At 36.6% G+C, this 18979-nt stretch overlaps 1 protein-coding gene across 4 annotated transcripts; it reads right to left on the reverse strand.

Annotated features, from left to right (window-relative positions):
• Window positions 1–372: 372 nt before the first annotated feature.
• On the reverse strand, window positions 373–17676 carry LOC113774692 (endoribonuclease Dicer homolog 1). 4 transcript variants are annotated; one of them, XM_027319293.1, is made up of 25 exons: window positions 17544–17675; window positions 17337–17415; window positions 16520–16562; window positions 12104–12218; window positions 11973–12024; window positions 10752–11349; window positions 10552–10665; window positions 9112–9322; window positions 8505–8899; window positions 8190–8421; window positions 7368–7540; window positions 7157–7279; window positions 6914–7074; window positions 6576–6803; window positions 6321–6471; window positions 6048–6230; window positions 4678–4839; window positions 4511–4606; window positions 3788–4416; window positions 2869–2969; window positions 2577–2776; window positions 1581–2501; window positions 1298–1462; window positions 787–1160; window positions 373–655 (listed from the first exon to the last, which is right to left on the reverse strand). In XM_027319293.1, the coding sequence occupies exons 6-25, from the start codon at window positions 11235–11237 to the stop codon at window positions 478–480; spliced, it is 5283 nt and encodes a 1760-aa protein (XP_027175094.1). In that variant the 5' UTR covers window positions 11238–11349; window positions 11973–12024; window positions 12104–12218; window positions 16520–16562; window positions 17337–17415; window positions 17544–17675; the 3' UTR covers window positions 373–477. The 4 variants fall into 4 exon arrangements, with proteins under 4 accessions (XP_027175094.1, XP_027175096.1, XP_027175095.1 ...); XM_027319295.1 differs by having other exon boundaries at window positions 373–583; window positions 11973–12218; window positions 17544–17676; XM_027319294.1 differs by having other exon boundaries at window positions 11973–12218; window positions 17381–17415.
• Window positions 17677–18979: the final 1303 nt, after the last annotated feature.

Consider the following 18979-nt stretch of genomic DNA (forward strand, 5'->3'; position numbering starts at 1 on the left):
GTTCTCCTCCAATTATCTCTTATCACCTCTTGATACATAATTCCTTTAGCACAAAACTTCCTCTTTTTCACTAAATTTATTACACACAACTCACTAGTTGATCACACTTACATAACGCACTATGAAACTCAACGTGCAATAAATTGAATGAGGCAATAGAAATAAAAATCATGAATCAACCATTAAATCAACCAAGAATTTAAGACAAGGCAATTAAAATAAAAGATGAAAATAATTTTCGGGATCTCACATATTTGACACTACATTTAAGCTTCTGTTTTTAAGAACCTCAAGTACAGAAGGATTTTATTTCCCACTATTGCTACCAAGGGGTGTGGTGCATCTCAGATTTTCAGAGTCAACTCTAGGATTTTATTTCCCACTATTGCTACCAAGGGGTGTGGTGCATCTCAGATTTTCAGAGTCAACTCTAGCAAATCCTTTTCCCGTGGCTTAAACGTTAGCCCTCAGGAGCTTTCACGCATACCACTTGTTAAGCAATTCTAAGAGAAGAACTGCAGCAGAATCCTTCGCTTTTTTGACACTTGGCATGGGATCTCCAATACATTCATCCGTCCATCCCCTATCAGAAGTTTTAACACAAACTGCATAAGTGAACCTTTTTGCATGTGCAGGGCCACCTTCATGGACGCGCCTAAAATGCCAAATTATATGGTTAACATGATAAAATCAGCAAAATTCTATACCAGTTTGCTAGGAATAGAATATACTGAATACAAGAATTGCATATTACAAAGAAGCTGGGTTCACAAGTTAATTTCTTACCGATATGATGGCATTGGCCAATTTCTCCGCAAACAGATATCGTTTAGTGTCTGCCTTGTAAACGTTTGGCTCCCATTCCTCCTTCTTTTGCCGTCATCAGTATCATTCTCCTTAGCTTCAGCTTTCTCCTTTTCCTTCAGTGCAACAAGGGCATTTCGAGCAGCCAATTTTTGTGCCATTTTCTTTTGTGGATTTTGAGCTAATCCAACCTGAACACCATCAACATAGACTTCCACTGTTGCCAAATTGCCACTCCTAGTAGCTTTATATTCGAGGCCCTCAGCCTGTTGCTGGCATCTTTCTTGCAGTTCTCTTACCGGATGCATTGGAAGGGTTTCTGGAGTGACCATTGGTTCCAGTAGGGGTTGGAATACCTGACAATACGAGTTTCATTACAAATCAAGATCTCATACCAAAATATCTGATTAATGACAAAAGATAAGCAAGAGAATAAAATTCAGCAATATAGACACAAATAGGAACTTTTCTCAGATTCTTGAGTTCGACTAACCCTCCATACAGCTGCAGTATCACGCCCACTGTCAAGGAAGACAGCACCAGCAATTGATTCAACAATATCGCCCAATACTTTTGGAGCTTTGCAGTCCCCTAAACCAAAGGAGTTAAACCCTGGCTTCGACAACTCATTCTGGACCTCTTTCACAAAATCTCGTATCTAAACATGAATGAAAATTGGTAAAAAGCTTCATTACTTGGGATAAGTCACATTTGATGCACAACACCATGCATATAAATGGTCGATTACAAGCGGTTAAAAGTAGAGCAGTATAAACCTGTTTTTCAAGGGCACTCGATCCATGTCGAAGGTGTGTATGAAGATTATGTTTAACAGCAACACGTGCAAAATTTTCATTGTTCACAGCAGCGGCTCGCAAATCAGTTAAGCGTCCTGGAGGCAGATCTGTATATGTAAAGAATAAGTGTCTTGTAATGAGATGATCCAACACAGCATCACCTACAAACTCCAGTCGTTGGTAACAAGACACCCCAGAGGAAGGGCGTGAAGCATGAGTAATAGCCTCTACCAATAAGCTCCTATCAATGAATTTGATGTTCAAAGTAGTTTCCAACACATCAAAGTCAATGCTCCTCAAAACATTCTCTGGAACACTATTGGGCCTAATAAGATAATCACTCTCCTTTAAATCAAAATCTACCTCTATGCCAATCCATTTCATCACGTGGTTTGCTGCAATTTTCCCACCTTCAACATAATACACACCAATTAGTGCCTCAACAACATCAGCCAGTGTTTTGCTAGAGAGGACGCGATATGAACTTGAATCGCTTTCCAGCTCACCGTCTTCAAGTTCATCATCTTCATATAAACCATCATCCAGATCCTGCCCTGCCCTCGTGTCATCATGTAAAACTTGTGGATCAAAAAGTGATGCTTCTGTTTCCTTCATTTCTTCATCAAAGACAGGCAGCACCCCTGGAGCAGCCCATCTAGATGGAGCAAACCGATCTGCTTGAATGTATGATTGAAGCCCCTTATTTAATGCATACTGATACAGCACCATGTTGCTGACCATTTGCTGCCTCATTCGAGTGAGTTGGCCTTCATGTTTCTGGGGATACTGGAGAAAAAGAAATCGACTAACAACCCATTTCAAATAAGCATCACCCAATAGTTCTGCTCGTTCATAGCAGAAAGTCTCCTGGCAAGAAGCAGCAGTCAAAGCTTCCAGTATCTGCACATATAAAGGTTCATATGTCATCTAACTTAGTGTAACTGTTAAAAAGTATCTAGTAGGGTGTCATCACACCTTTGAAGCAGGGACTGGATGACCAATTATATGCTTAAGCTGCACTGCAAGCAGCATACTTTCGACCCTCCTCATAATTGATGGCAATCTTTGAGCACCCCGTACTAGCGATCCAGGAAGAGGATGTACAAAACACAGCTCAGGAGGGAGAAAAACATAGTATGTCTTATCCAGGTTCTCATCAGATTCATTGTCATGAGCTATAACAGGCAAAATTTCACAATTAGTTGTTCAGAGCAATGATGAGAAAATAACACGTCAACATGACACAGTGAAAATGATATGTGAACACCTTCTGCATGTTCAAACCGAGGGGAGAGAAGATTCTTGCAATATGAAACACCACGGCCTCTTATTAGAGGTTGTTGTTTGAAGATCAAATGAACTCCATACCTGCAGGTAATTATGGACCGAACAGCCAAATGCACCATATTGTAGGTGAAGAATTAAAAGCTTTCCCAGTCTAGGTCTCAAACTAGTTCAAGAGTGCAAAACATCGAAACTATGGTTGATGGCCCAGAAGAACCAGAGTGTTTCACACTTGAAAATAGTTTATGCTTCCTTTCCGACCGCAATAAGCTTTGTCTTTTTCACGTACAATAATGGTGCATTAAAACCATCCAGTCCTTGCATTAAGAAATACTTAGCAGCTACACCAAAGAATTTAAAGACAGTGATTTCCTCGTTGATTCTTTTCGAGAAGAGATCTCACCCTTCAAGTCATCCACACAACTATACTGAAATAACTACCTTTCTCCTGATTTATTATCTTTTCTTAGAAGGCCAAACTGAAAAAGAAGTGCATTAGTTAGATAATTAACCTTTCCCATACTTGTTATCCCATTCTTAAAACCTCAAGTAAAGACAAGAATGCTCCATCAACCATCGTTTTAGCTTCCATTGGGCATAATTAGATGGATGACAAAATTTTAAGCAGTTATACTCTGAAAATATTCATATAAATAACAGTGACAACCCAATCCATGAAACTTCCTATTCAGTGATCAGGAAGGTTTAGACGCATTGGAGTCGTGTCCTGCTAAAAAACAACTCTTTGAAAACAATGTTGCAACCTATTGTCCAAAAATTGCTTTAAAAGTCAACTAGAGAACAAATTTTAGTTTATGAGGATCCATAACAATTATCATAAGCATTTCATAAGCAGAAAAAATGGTATGCCAAGCAATTTTAAGTTGATTTTAGATGCATACTTTTGCTTGTAGTAATCAGCATAAGAGCTGTACTCCAAAGGACCAAGGTAGCCTTCTTTCCTCGGAAATGGGTTTTCTGCAGTCATGTCATAGCGCACAGAATCAACAAAAAACCTCTTTCCTGAATGAGCTGCAGTAATAATCTTCCCAACTAAATCTTCCGCACTAACACAAGAATCAGCCATCATCAATTTGTCCTTGTTTAAAACCCCTTGAACAGAAACTTCAAGGGTATTTCGATTAGGAAGCAAACCAGAAGCTTCCACAACATCAAACTGTGCAATAGCTCCCCGGATACCATAAGTAGGATGGGATTTAAGGCCATAGGTAATTCCATGCCGCAATTTCCCAAATCCGTATTCTCTACGGTCTCCACCTAGTGCTCGCTCGTTTGTCCCAAGACAAACATCTGGTCGAGCTCTCTGGATGGGATTGCGCCATGCATCTGTGTTTGTTATTCTCTCAATCAGATCCCAGTCAATATCTTTTATCGGATCAGTAGTTTTGTTGCAGGTCGTTGGAACAAATAAATAAGCCTTCGCAGGATCCCATGGAGTAGTGGATGGTTCAACATCCACATCCAGTACTATGCTCATTAGTCTTACATGGAAGCTCTTGAGCAAAGCTAACTGTACAAACAGACACCAGATTACGGTTCAAGCAGATAAGCAAGATGCAGAGTGCTATATCTTCGTATCAATGAAAAAGTAATATGTGATCAACCTGAATTTCAGTAATTTCTAGTGGGCCTCGATAGATAAGTGAAGCTTTTGTGATTACAGTTCGAGCAATAAATAGATCCATTGACATCGATAACACCTGATAATAAGAGACACTTAGCAACAAAAAACATTGAACTTTTACATTTAACGCAATAATGAAAAACATACCTCTGCATCCAGCTCATTGCCAAACAACACCGCAAACTCTGAAACTTGAGTTAAGAATGGATCCTTTGAGGAACCAAAATTAACACATTTGACCTCATACATATACAGGTGAAAGAATTTGGAGTAGTCACAACTATCTCTCCCAGTTAAGATCCAATCTCCCTACAGGAACAACAGAAGTTTAAAATAAGAGAATTTTACATCTCAGCAACACTAGGACACTCCTTGCATAGAAACTAAAACCAATGGAAAGTGGAAAACAAAATTTTACATCTCAGCAACACTAGGACACCTTGCATAGAAACTAAAACCAATGGAAAGTGGAAAACAAAATCTAACAACATATAAATTCAGTAATAGTGCTGTTGATCTGCAAAACATGTACCAAAATGTAGTCAAGACAATCCAATTACACGGGCTTTACAACATCAAATGTAGTAAATCCTCACAAGTAATAAAAAAAAATATGTAAATTGAAAAAGGAACAGTAAAATCTCCTAAAAGGCAAAACGAAAGAGTGTGAGCCCACATTTTAAGTATACAGAAGACAGAGCAGTAGGATTGTGGTACAAAAATGACCAGCATTATTTCTTGCATTTTGTCTGACTTGATCAATGACTGGTCAGAAACTCATTAAAACAATTTTCTTTGGGCACCAGAAGACATGATAAGCTTACTGCAAACAACTCCATGCGGACAAAAATCTGATCTTAAAGGTTTCTACTTTTACTGTGGAGGCAAAAGACAATTGATCTGCTTCGTGAAAAAACATAACATCAAATGTGCTCTACACGAAGCCAAGCCTAAAAGCTAACATGTACCATTGAACAGTTGAGCTCTTTATTCAGCCACTTCAAAACATAAAAAACAAGATGGATTTGTTTAACTGATCACTTCAAAATTTGTGCTGAAACATGATAATTAGCTGATTCATTAAATTTAGAGAGAAAAAAAAGGACCTAAGAGAAATTAAATCACCGGAAGGTCACATGATAGGTAGGTGTGAGCTTCTAATACAACGCATTTTCCATAATTGCTAAGTGCAAAAACTAACATATATTTTCTTCACTTCTCCTAGTGCTGCCCCAAGGAACCGGTAAAGTTCTTTTGAAAAGCATAATATGATATAGATTGTCACTTTTACACTTTATCAATCAATTTACCTTCTGGTTTAAAACACAGAGAGCTAAAAGGCAGCCTTATAACCATGAGAGATACAGGGTTACCTATGACAAATATAGGATAACCCACTTAAACAGCAGATGGGATTTTCATAATTTACCCTAAAATTCATATATCTTATACTGGTTTATATCATCTTCAATTACAAACTGGAGCAAGCTAAACCAGGTTTGCATTCACAAACTAACCTGAAGAACTTTAGCAACGCCTTCAGGGTAGAACTCCCTATGCCTAGCAGTTCCAGGAAGCGGATCCCCTTCATCATTTTTTTCAACTTTCTCAAGATCTGCCCCACTTCCCTTGTCAGGCAAGAGCATGTCAGTAAATGCTCCCATCTCATGGAGCTTCTTGCAAGCAGCTAAACAGACAGCCTGAAGATTACAGATTCTGTTTAATAAATATAGTTGAATAAGTTAGGGGTAGCAACATGGATCTGATTATTTAATACATGCATATCATGCCTGTTGTGCAACACGCATTGAGCCGCAGACAGGACCCTCAAGTTCCTCAAATGGTGCATTACAGGGAAGCTGAAGCCTGCATGAATATCCAGTAGGTCCTCCTGGCTTCTCATGGCGCTGCATAATAAACTCAGGGCGAAGTATTGAGTACCTAAAACAAAGAAAGTGAAAAAGGAACAAAAAGCTAAGAATCTACTTGCTGTGGAGAATAAGTGCATGATAAGGACAATAATCACATTGAAAAAGAAACTGAACCTGTCACTCGGCAGCTGCGAACAGTAAAAGTGGATGAGTCCAACAGCAGAATTTAAACTGACCACAGCACCCGTTGACTCCACTTGATAGACTGTATTTTCTGTCACCTCCCCCAGCTTAGATGTACCATTAAGATGACTAATATCCGTCCTCTCAATTGCTTCTTTTCGCAAAGTTTCTTCACTATTTCTAGCATTTCTTAGAAATGCTTCATGTGATAAATTTCCTCTAAATAAAGGATAAAACATAATAAATTTTAAAATCTAAGTTCATTTGTCATCTCAATTATGGAAAATAATGGGAAAGGAACCATAAGAATCCACAAGATGCATAACTACCTCTCAACCATCAAAATGTAATCTGATCCAGGCTTTCTAGCTCGGCCCCTGGACTGAATGTATGCTAGAACAGTTTTTGCCAGGTCAAAGCGGATGACAACATTGCACTGCCTAATATCAAGTCCCTCCTCAGCAACACTAGTGGCAACTAACAAGGTAACCTACAGATCAGTGCAAGCGTAAGATAGTGAATAAGAGCAAATCTGGTATTTAAGATGAATCATGTATAAGCATTTAGCATACACGGCCATCTCGGAATTTTGCTATTGCATCCTGCAATTGACTTGTCCGCATCTCTTGACTATTGTTATGCCCAATCAAGCTTGCTGACTTGATAAAACTCAGGGAAGGAAGCTCTGCAAAAACCTGCATGCTTGACCAAATATTGTCACAATAAAGAATTAACAAGTTAAAATTCAAAATGGAGAATATGTATAGCTTATGTTTAGTTGACCTTTGGAAGAACTAAGGCAGCCACAACACGTTCCACAAAAACGATTGCACGAAAATCATCTGTATGCTGATATTTCAGAAGTATTTTAATCAACGACTGCACTTTTGGTGTCACTTTCCCATCAGCAACAGCGGCTCCAATTATCACATCAACATGTTCTCCGCCAGAGACAACTGAATCAGACAAGCATACAAGCAAAAAAGAACATTGACAACTATGACAAAAACCCACATACACAATTTTTAAAGGAATTAAACAATCAAAATACAACTGAGGCAACTGCATCATTAGCACTCTTTCTAATTCTAATGGCAGCTGTATAGAGTGTATACAACTAAGAGAGTACATAAATCACAGGATACAACTAAGAGAGGTTATGCACATAATTACTAAGAGACGTTATGAACATTGACAACTATCATTAGCAAGCATACAACTAAGAGAGTACATAAAGCACAAGAGAATTGGCCTCTGTCTAGCGTGTGAATAATTTAAGATAATTTTCAACTGATATGACACCTGCATGCATATAGCAGGTAGGGACCAGCTGGATAAGCCCTCCATATACCCTTAAAATCAGAGGTTATGCACATCTCTTAACTAACATATCTTTGGCATATGAATTATGAATCACTTTCTAACTTTTATTAGAATGATAACTGGAGAAAGGACAAAGGTAACAATTAATGGATCAATTCCCTTCCTGTAGTTGGGCTTATAACAATAAAAGTTGAACTCCAACAAGCCAAGATCAACCAGTTAACATATAGTAGCAAATAAAATGCATTACCCCTCCAGCAAACAAGACTAGTGAGCACTCACCGTGACTGTCAGGAAGTTCTCCCTCCTCTATCTCTTCAGACAAACTGCTCTCTGAAGTTTCAAAACCAACCAAATCTCCAATTCTTGAGTTACTTTCACTTACAGCTCCCTCAGATAATTGGCATTGCAAGAGGGAAACAACTTTACTTAGATACGATTCTTGAAATTTGACATCTAGTTGGTAATTTGCTCTTTCATCATTTTGTAAACCAGCTAAAAATGATTGTGCAACCTTCAACGATATAGGGCAAAGGAAACTTGTAAGTAGTTACACAAAATTGGCATAGAAAACTAATCCCCAACAAGATACTTCACCTTATAAGCACACCACTGTCCTAGTTCTCCAAGTGCATAGTTGACGGCCCTCAGCTTTTGAATTAAGTTAGCAGCTCCATCACTTTCAGTTCTTTCAGATACACCATATACTTGGCGCAGCTCTTCCTTTGCACCAGCATCTCTTGCTCCCATAAATTGCCATTTACTCCTCCTAGAGCTCGATTGAGCAGCTTCTTCAACTGCCACTTCCATTTGCTTTATCTGTTCATGGAGGGACCACAAACTAGTAGCTTTGTCATATTCAACTACAACTTCTGAGGGCATTGGCACGTGTCTCTCGAGCTCTTTACGATCCTTTACTGTACAAACTACTGAATCTAACTTACATTCTAGATTACGAATCTTAATTGCGCAGTCTATTTGGCTTGAAACACCTGCATGACAATGGCAACAGTTTTGTGAATAATAGTAGTGGCAAAACCCCCAGTGCAGCCAAGAGTATTAAAAAGAGAGAGAGAGAGATAGAGAGGAAGAACAAAGACAAATGACAAGATATTACTGCACTGCAAACAAAATTTGGATTAAGTAGCTTCTCTGCAAGCAAGCAACAGAAGTGAAATGCTAAGATAGATAAACCAATGCCTACCCTTCAAGTTAACAGGAGAAGCTGTCATTCCAAAAACAGATGGCCTCTGCTCCTTTGACGTTGTATGATAGAACTCAGACATCACTAAAGAATATGGATGTTTCTTGACAGCATGATGACATTCATCCAGAATAAGTAGATCAATAGCTTCCATTTTTATTATGCTGTGTCTCAATATATTCAAGAGAATTTGAGCTGTCATGACTAAAACCTGCAATGTCAATTATTAACTTAAATGAGTCAAACTAAGCACTTTTGGGACTTATATGAAGACTAAAAGAATGCACAATCAGAAGTGGGACACGGAAGTTATTGGTGCCAAGTAGCATTAATTTACTTTAGAAGTGCGCACCACACAACCTTAGGCAGATAAGATTGCATGCACACACGCTCTTGACTTGTCATGGTGAATGGAGTAGCCAAAACAAAAGCATATATGCTCACAAAGTCATTCCACCATGCTCACACTGTTTGGTTAACACAAAACTTGGACAATCATTTTTACTGTGCTTAAGGAACACGTTATCCCAAGTGTCAATCAAATCAGGATGGAAGGTGTATAATGTAAGAGACATCAAGATGAGCAAAAAGGATAGGTGCAGAGACTCAACGGAAGCTGTTCTAACAAATGGAGTTGGCTGCGTTAGTAGAGAAATCTTACCATCTAAAATTCCAAAAGGAAAATACTATGACTGTTTTAATACTACATCCTTGTTCTGGAAAATACTATGACTGTTTTAATTTGCACACCAGCGTCTTCTCACGCTACTTCAATCTGATATAGTAACAAGCTGTAAGAGATTGAGAGCTAAATGAAATCCCCAAGAACACAACAATCTGAAGCACCAAATCATGATGTTAACATTTCTACAGTACTCATGCAGCATCCAAGGATACCCTTCCTTGGACTGCAAATTATATCCTTTTAGGAGATCCTCTCTTTAGGATATAAATTGCATGAGTAGGTGATTTAAATGCATTGCACCACGTGGCAGCTTCACATAATCATTCTTCCCTTTTCTCATCACTCAGGACTATACTTGGAGAGATATGGTCCATTCTGCGTACATATTCTTGGCTCAACCTAGGCTTAATGGACTGATCTGAATTGGACTAAATGCAATTAGAAGCAAGGTAATTGGCGAGACAGAGGGAACGGTGGTTATTCAGGGGGCTAATATCCTCTATATTTGATTGCAAGACATAAATTCATGCATCCGAGTGAACCTTAAATAAGGCTGACACAAATTACATGTATTTATAACTCAATGTATCACATGCTATATTTGCAAGTATTGTAAAATCAACCAGACTATACTGTGGACTTTAACTGAACAGGACAGCAAAATCTTATAACATCATGTTTGCATGATGGAACCATAAAAGATCATAAGGATGTGCACAATTAATAGATAATACACAAACCAATGATTCCAACACCTGTTTGGTTTCAAACTCTCGCTGCCACCTTCGTGCATCCCAGAAGTCTTGGCCCATTTCACCACAATAGTGACCAACTTGATAACCCGTTCTCTCACGAATTACTTCTGCTTGCTGGATTGGGGATGAAAATAAAGAAATCATTCAAAGAACATATAAGGCAAATAAGCCAGTAAATAATTTTCTACCAAGAAAACTACCTGATAAACAAGTGGAACTTTAGGAACTAGAAATACAGCCAGCATTTTCTTGTTCTTGCTCTGCAAGTCACTACAAATACTCCTAATAAGGAGGACAGCAATGAGTGTTTTTCCTGCCCCAGTTTCCAGGAAAGCAATTGTGTTCTTCGTCTTTGCCTGTTCAAGAACATCCAATTGGTATTGCCGCGCCTGCTCTTCAGGGAGTTTGTTACTTCCATTTGGCTCTTCAGCTTCCTTCTCTGTCCCTTCGCTGCCACTGCAACTTCTCTGTGGCACTGTCATGCCAGCTCTGTTTTGATCAGCTTCCCAAGAACCCAAGTGGAAGACCATCTCATTCCTTTCCTTATCTCTCTCCCAATAGCCCCTGGCTTCCCTCCAATCTCTGTCTTTCCGGCTGCTCGCATAGTGTTGTTGTCTCCTTCTCATCCGATCTTTGTGGCACCAATCCATCTCATCTCCATCACGAGGTCTCTTCCTAAATGACATGGTTCAAAGACCCGTCTGAGTAGGAGTCGACTCAAACGACTGGTCACAGGAACTTGGCTAGGCAGAGTTGCCTCGGGTCAGTAAAAAGTCCGGCAAAATCGTCTGAGTCAACCTGTTCAACTCAGGACAAAATCAAAAAACCCATACATCTGCTGTACTAAAAATTTAACGCAAAGACAATCATAATCCCCCAAGAAAATCCAAAAATTATTGACAATTAATTAAAAAGGACGAGTAAAGTTCACACCGCAAATGTGAAGGGCAACTGAAAGCTTCCTCAAGCAATGAGAAGATCATCGCAGAGGTGAGGACAGGGGAGTAAGTGTTATGCTGGTGGAGGAGGCCATGGGGCTAGTAGGTTTTTGTGGGGGGGTGTTAAAAGCATAAAAAAATTCAATTAAGTGAGCCTAGAAGACAGAAGCATCTGGGAATTTGGATCCAAAGAAAAGAAAGAAAGAGGGTGAAGTGAAAATGGGGAAGCGACTAGCGAGCGAGAAAGCAAGAAAAAGTAGTAGTGGCCACTCAAAGCTGTTGTATGTACTACTAGTAGAGACTGAACAGCTAAGTTGAAAGGGAAGGGAGTTATTGCATTGCAACTTTTGGGGGTGAATGAGAGGGAGGGCTATGGAGAAAGCACATTTCAAATTCCAATTAAATTTGATTAAATAAACGGATGCTTTAATATTTTAGCACAACAAGAAGTGAAACAAAGAGAAAGAGAGAGGGATCGTGCACCTGATGTTAATGTAGAAGATGCAGCACACCACGGAAAGAAGTCCAGCAGCTACTGCTCTTGCAGATCCATGTCAATAATAATTAATATCCATAAGCATTTTGCTTTTTCTTGCAATTCTTCTGCTACCTACCTTATTAGTTACCACTACTAGTGATTAGGGCTTCTTCAGAGTTCTTCTGCTACTACTTTGTAAAATACTAGGAGAAGAACACCATGCAATCCACGGTGAAATATCTAGATATGCCCTGCCCAATGTATATAATCAGTTTTTTATGTTTCAATAGTGTGTGTACATTTGTAATATAACAAATTAGCAGTTGCAAGAACCAAATCATTCAAATTATGTACATTAATACTTCAATAATTGAAGCCATAGCAATTGAATTGTATGAATGCACATGAAAGCTGAAAAGAATTAGAGAGCCCAAGAAAATACAATTTTTCTTTTATTTTGGATCAATGACACATTTTGTCCAAACAGATGTCTATCAAAGCTAACAATTACAATACAGTTTCACATTTCGATGAAGATTATGATCCTACACACTTACTTTCATCAATTTAACGATAACATTTTGATGCCATTTGTAAGTTGGGACAGATTGTCTGGAAACTCATAAACCCCCTAACCAGAGCATTACCTGTGCTAAATCTAACAGAGATAGTAACAAATTCAATAGGTCACATTCAAATAGCATTGGTAGCTGAGAGAAAACAAGAAAACGGCAATTAATCCATGAGGCCAGGATCTCACAAAATTTTCCATGAATAGGTTGCCTTTGTATCCTAAAGACAAACTCCATCCAGACAGGTATAAAATACACAAAAGAATTGCTAACAAGATAACATAAACTGGCTTTATCTCCACAAAGGTTTCAAACAGTACATCTCACAGTATGATTGTTTTGCATATTTCAAACAGTACATCTGGTTGGAAATGTTAAAATCTAAGAACCAATAAATCAATATAAGAAGTATAAAAAAATTGTCAAAGCCATGAAAAAATATTTTTGTAACAACAGTCTCTTTAAGGTTCATATTTAGAACTCCAAATCTCTAACTATAGGCAGAATTTACTTTCCATCTTTTAAGATCATTTACAATTTGTTGGATCACCAAATAAGCAGGTGATTCTTTAAGTAGTAACAAACTCATGTTTCTTACTACCCGTAGCCAACCTCCTGTCAAATTCATAAAAGACACTTTCTTTTATAGGCTGAACCTACACCAACTATGTGAAGTGCTAGTCCAAAGCATAAGCCCACTACACAGCAAAACATTTGACCAGGCCATGCACCTCATAATTTCATCACAAGCTAGCCTCAAAATTATGATAACATTGACTCAATTTAGATAACTGATAAAAATATTTATTTTCTTGAAAATGTTGCTAGAGAAGTTTTTGTGACTTATAACAACAGATAATGTTTTTGAGGATATATAATGCCTATACAAAAATAGTTTGCACATGCAAATTAAGAAAAAAAGAAATCAAAACAAAAATCAATGGCAATCTTCTATTAGCAAAAGTTATTTAAGAATATGACTTTAGCAAAAGAAATTATAGAATACTATACAGCTATAGGAGAAACATTAGGCATGACTTCATGCTCAAGGACAAAAGTTTGTCTCTAGCTGTCTCTTGTTTTGACTAAAAAGGTAGTTTCTACGTTTTCTTTTGTAAGTTTCCATTACTTTGGTAATTGGGGTCTGACAGTTTATAACATCTTTCTTTTCCTAAGCTCTTTTGCTTGCATAGGCCTCCCTGCAGTTCCTTTATCAGTTGTTATCAGCACACTAACAGGATCAGAGGAGAAAAATCAGTCATTATCAGTTCTTCTCATTTAAACAAAAAAAAAATATTGACAAAACCAAATAAGCATTGAAACCATTAGAGCAGTAAAACAGGCAAATACGACAGGAGGAATTCCCTGAGTAAAGAAAAAGAAGAAAATAGCATTTTTACACTATTAAACTTTTATACCAGCAATTCCCAGCATCACGCAAAATAATTATGAGAAGGAACAAGTCTAATTCTTGGATAGGTACAAGATTTTATGATGATATATGATCAAGTGTACTTTTGAGTAAGAGAAGTAAAAAAGGGATTTTCATGACAAAATGAAGCATAGAAGTGTAATTGAAACTTACTTTGAATTGGATAAAAAATAACAGAGGGATGGTATTGAGAAAACAGAAGAAACAATGAGATTAAACATGTAGTCTGTATAATTATTTTCCGCATGAAAGCTCCTACAAATATTTGTCTATAAGAAACTAGGACACTGTCCCGCACAAGGCGTGGGGATGCGGTGCCCGTGTAACAATATTATTTCTAGTATGAAATTAAATGTTATTGAATAAAATAATGAAAAACTTAGATTTAAAAGATTGTTAATAAGCCTTTTGGTCTTCTTTTACAATGTATGTTTTTTCAGTTATTTTTCCTGCCAAGTATTACAATTTCATTCTCATGTAATACAAATTGAGAGAGCTACAGGGCTCATGAAATCATTCCTGTCTATAAATGAACATTACAATTTGAAGCCTCTTCCCAAAACCACCACCATTCAGAAGAATGCTCTGTTTAAGCTGTTTCCGGCAAACAAAAGTTTAACTCTAGAATCTCTTCAAACTCCCAAGCAACAGCTTTTTGCTGTTTTTGCCTTTTCTTTATCTTAACCAAGATAAAATATCAAATCCAAGAATTCACAAGCCATTACTGCCATTATTACCATACTTGACCTAAAGCCTGGTCAACTTTCTTATGTTTTGGTGATACCTAAGGTTGGAGATCATAGCAAGTAAAGAATATATCACTTTAGTGCAGTAAAAGAGCTCTTCCGTAAACCAAATTTTTTCCTCATCCAGACATAAGAAATTGGAAAATGGAAAGGAAGTAATCCTATTAGTTAAATATCAAGAAATTGAATAAGCTGGCAAAAGACAACTAACAATAAAAAATTTCACCACACATAATGGAAACTTGAAGCATAAAAGTAAACACTCCATGAAAGGAAAAACAATTCACAAATGAGGAAATATCTACTTGTATGTACGACAAAATGATGATAGCCTGAACAGGATACCACATATAAAAAAAATCAAGACATACATAAAGTAAACATCACCAACCAATATTAGAAAAATCAAAATGACTACAAGGGATGGATGGTACAAGACTTACACAGCATATCAACACACAAATTTTAACTAAAGTAATTAAATGAAAGATATTAGAAGCATAAAGTTACAAGCAATCAACGTTATGATAAAAGCTGTACAAAAGCTAGGCAAACATAAAAAAAACTTACCAAGAACTTGGACAATCCACATCAACAGCACTCACAATAATCTCAACCCCCCCCCCCCAAAACTTTCTTTTGTTATATCGGTGTGGCAAAAGCAACAACGGTTGGAATGTGGCGGTGAAAGATGAAAAGATAGCAGAGATTGGCATTCAACTTGCCATTGTATAAGCTATGAAGTGTCTATTAACGTCACCACCCTCAGTCGCTGAAAGACTTGTATAGTGCCTTATTTGGTACACAAATAACTATGGCCTAATAATCAGGTACTACCCTAGCTGAAAACTGGATTACAGTGAATCCCTACATGATAAACATACACATGCTTTAAACAGACCACTTGCAAACAACAAAAACAGATTTCATAGTTCTCAAACAATGTTTAGTACATTCATTGTCTTTCCTGTGTCTTTACGTAGGACCAATTTATTTTACCTGCACACTAGGTAATGATAGTTGGCTTAATACTCGCTCAGTCACTTCCTCTGCACTACTTCTCCTTATATTAGCAATTTCCTGTCTGTTAAACAATATGAGAACATAGAAACAACCGCAAGAAATCGCATCATGAACTTAAGAAAACCATTAGCCCTCAAGTTGCCTCCAATCTTTCAAGCATCTCATGAGTCATGTCAAGCATCCCTTTTCTCTAAACCAATGACTTTCTGCTACAAGATATTTGTTTAAAGGTCCTCTGCCGATATTTTTAGTCTAATTAAGTTATGAACATTTCATCATGCACACCATGAAGAAAGGGATCACCTGACTTTCCAAAATAACCACACTATTGATTTTTGTTTAAATTTTTTTCTCTCAAAGTAGTTCCATTTCTCATGAGAACAACTATGACATCAGCTATCCCCATCTGAGTTGGGGGAAAAAGTAATCAAAGAAAAATGACAAAACAACAGAAATACAAATGTGGAGACCATAATATTATCAAAATCTTCTAAGATACAAGATCAGAAACAAAATGTTTAGAGTAGAAACCTATTCATCGGAGCACAAGCTTTGACAAAGCCACAAGGACATTTTATTAAGCAAGAAATCACAACCATAAATCAGAGTTGCAAAAGTTTGAACAGCCATAGAGAATAAATTTTCTCCAAACAGCAAAAATTAGAAGCATGTGAAAAAGAATCAAAACTAAGGAATAGATTTTTAACTCAATCTACCAAGATGTTAGGACAACTGCCAAAAAGTTAAAATTATACCACAAAGATCTGAACTTTACTTACATGGTAACAAGCACTTTAAGGATTTACGGATTCAAAATGCTCCCTACGAAGATTGCAAAAAGGATCCTTATCAAACCGAGTATGAGCAGTGACAACTGAAAATCTTGCAAGATATTCAAAAAGCAACAAGTAAAGAAAGTAGTTAAAAAAAAAAGAAAGAAAACATGCACTGCAACAGCTAGAAAATCATAACTGCTAAAATGATTATCAGAAAACAAATTCATAGCTCTCCATTCCAGCAAGCATAGTAAATGATAAAATTGTATGATTCGCTATCTTTTAATCTACATAATAGGAAAGGTAAAAACTGGAAAAGAAGCACTACCCGAAGAAATCACAATCAACAAAAAAGGGAAGGGAAAATAAGAGAATCAGAGACAAACAAATAGGGAAAATCAGATAACTAAAACAAAAACATAAGAGAAACAGAAGTAATGATTAGTAAAACTATTAAACATCAACTAAAAGATGAACTAGAAGAAAAAAATGAGAAGAAGAGAGGTGGAGAAAGAAATTTTGGTTTCAGAAAATAAAGATGAAAGAGAAATGGTTGTGATGATTGAAGCACCGATGAGCTATGAAAAGAAAATTGAGAAATCCGACAGGGCAATCTAGAAATTTTTAGCGGATGAAATTGTGACAAGGATTTAACAACCCATGAATCCAAAACAACCAGAAAATTAACCAAGAAATTTTAAGGGCTCCAGAAAACCAGAAAAAATAGATAATTAAGTAAAGGAATCCCAGTGTAAAGCAACACAAGCACCATTTAAAATGAGTAAAAAAGAGAAAAGAAAAAACACAGACAGTAATAAACCTGAGAAAAAAATTCATGAAACCTGAGGAGGAAACATTGCATACAATATTCCTTGGTGATGATCTTCCCTTAGCTGCCTCTGTCTCGAGAGAAAGCACGGAGGAAAAATCAGTATGAAATTTTAGATGTTAAGCAGGAGAAATTTTTGGGAAAAAATCACGGAAACATATATTCAAAGGAAACAAAAGGTAATGGGCAACAAAGAACCTGACACTCTGGAGATAGAATCTTGGAATTTCCTTGCCTCTGCGTTTAAATCTTTCAACTTTTCTGCTGTCTTTGTCGGTGGAGCGGAGGCGGGGAAACGGCGAGAGGAGCAGACGGACGGCAGACCTCTGGGGTTTGGAGGACAAGAAAGTCATGTCTAGTAGAAACGGGCTCAAGTGACAGGGTTGAGGACGAACAAAGTCAACCAATCCCTTAGCGCCACATCAGCAGACGACAGACGACCTAAAAGTAGTGAAGCTTGTAGCGGCCTGCACTATGCCAGTGCATTTGACGCGCATATATAATTAATTATTTCAACTTATATGTAGAATTATGTCATATATGTTTTCTTTTTATTTTCAGAAATCTATAAAAAGTACTCTTTTTTTATTTAAGAAGTTATTATATTTAAAACTATCGTAGAGAAAAAAGGGGGAAGGAGGATAGTTGTACTTAAGAGTTAAATCATAATAGAAAAAATGAGGAAACTTTGAGTAGTTTGAAAACTAATTTTAAAGGGTATTTTTGGTATAACATTAAATGATATAAATTCTTTACACTAAAAGTGACCTCTCCCATTATATACAATATAGTATAAATCTATAGAACTACTCTTTTTTATATTTTATATATATATATATAATTATGGTAGAGAAAAAAAAGGAGTATGGTCAATTATACTTAAAATCATAATAGAAAAAAATGAGGGAACTTGAGCAGTTTAAAAACTAACTTTTGAGGGTATTTTTGATATAACATTAAATAACATAAATTGTTTATACCCAAAGTCACCTCTCCTATTATATATATTAGTGCACGTGTATATATATATATAATAACACATTATAGATATATAGACTAGTTGGTCTTGCCCTACCCATGATTTGTCTATGAGTTTTTTTCTTTTTTGGTATGTGTTTTATGGTAATAGGAAGAGTGTAAAGTAGTGATATTAGTTGGAAAATAATAAAGTTTAATAAAATTAGTGCATAGTATAAAAAATGAGTACGTGTATGAAAATTTTGGTTGGAATGAAATTTTATGTTTAAGTAGCATAAATATTATCATTATGAATAAATGTACGTCTACAAAATATGAATAATGAAAATACTGAGTGCTTTTTTATCAATTATGGTTATGTAGTAATAGATCGGTATGTATATTAATGAATATGTTTGAATAAAATATATCTCTTATATAATTAATGCTACTAACTACGATGACGTCTATTGAAATTAATTTGCTTTATTAGTATCAATAATATTTGTATAAGAAACAAAATGGACAAAAATGAAAAGGAGCATTAAGTATTAAAAAAAGACATTGTATTGAATGAAAATTTGTAGATGGCATTCTTAGAATATCATGGACCCAAAATTATTTATGAGATAAATAGGTGGAAAGCAATTTCTGAGGAAGATAAATAATGGCAATAA

This window comes from Coffea eugenioides, chromosome 6 (genome assembly GCF_003713205.1).
Source record: "Coffea eugenioides isolate CCC68of chromosome 6, Ceug_1.0, whole genome shotgun sequence".
Lineage (NCBI taxonomy): Eukaryota > Viridiplantae > Streptophyta > Magnoliopsida > Gentianales > Rubiaceae > Coffea > Coffea eugenioides.

Excerpts from the sequence above, each read along its gene's own strand:
- LOC113774692 (XM_027319294.1), bottom strand. The coding sequence starts at position 11,237 with ATGTCATTTAGGAAGAGACCTCGTGATGGAGATGAGATGGATTGGTGC. Across the intron at positions 8,900-9,111 it reads TTCTCCTGTTAACTTGAAGG|GTGTTTCAAGCCAAATAGAC; the intron begins GTAGGCATTGGT and ends ATTGTCATGCAG. Across the intron at positions 4,607-4,677 it reads GCAATGAGCTGGATGCAGAG|GTGTTATCGATGTCAATGGA; the intron begins GTATGTTTTTCA and ends TCTTATTATCAG.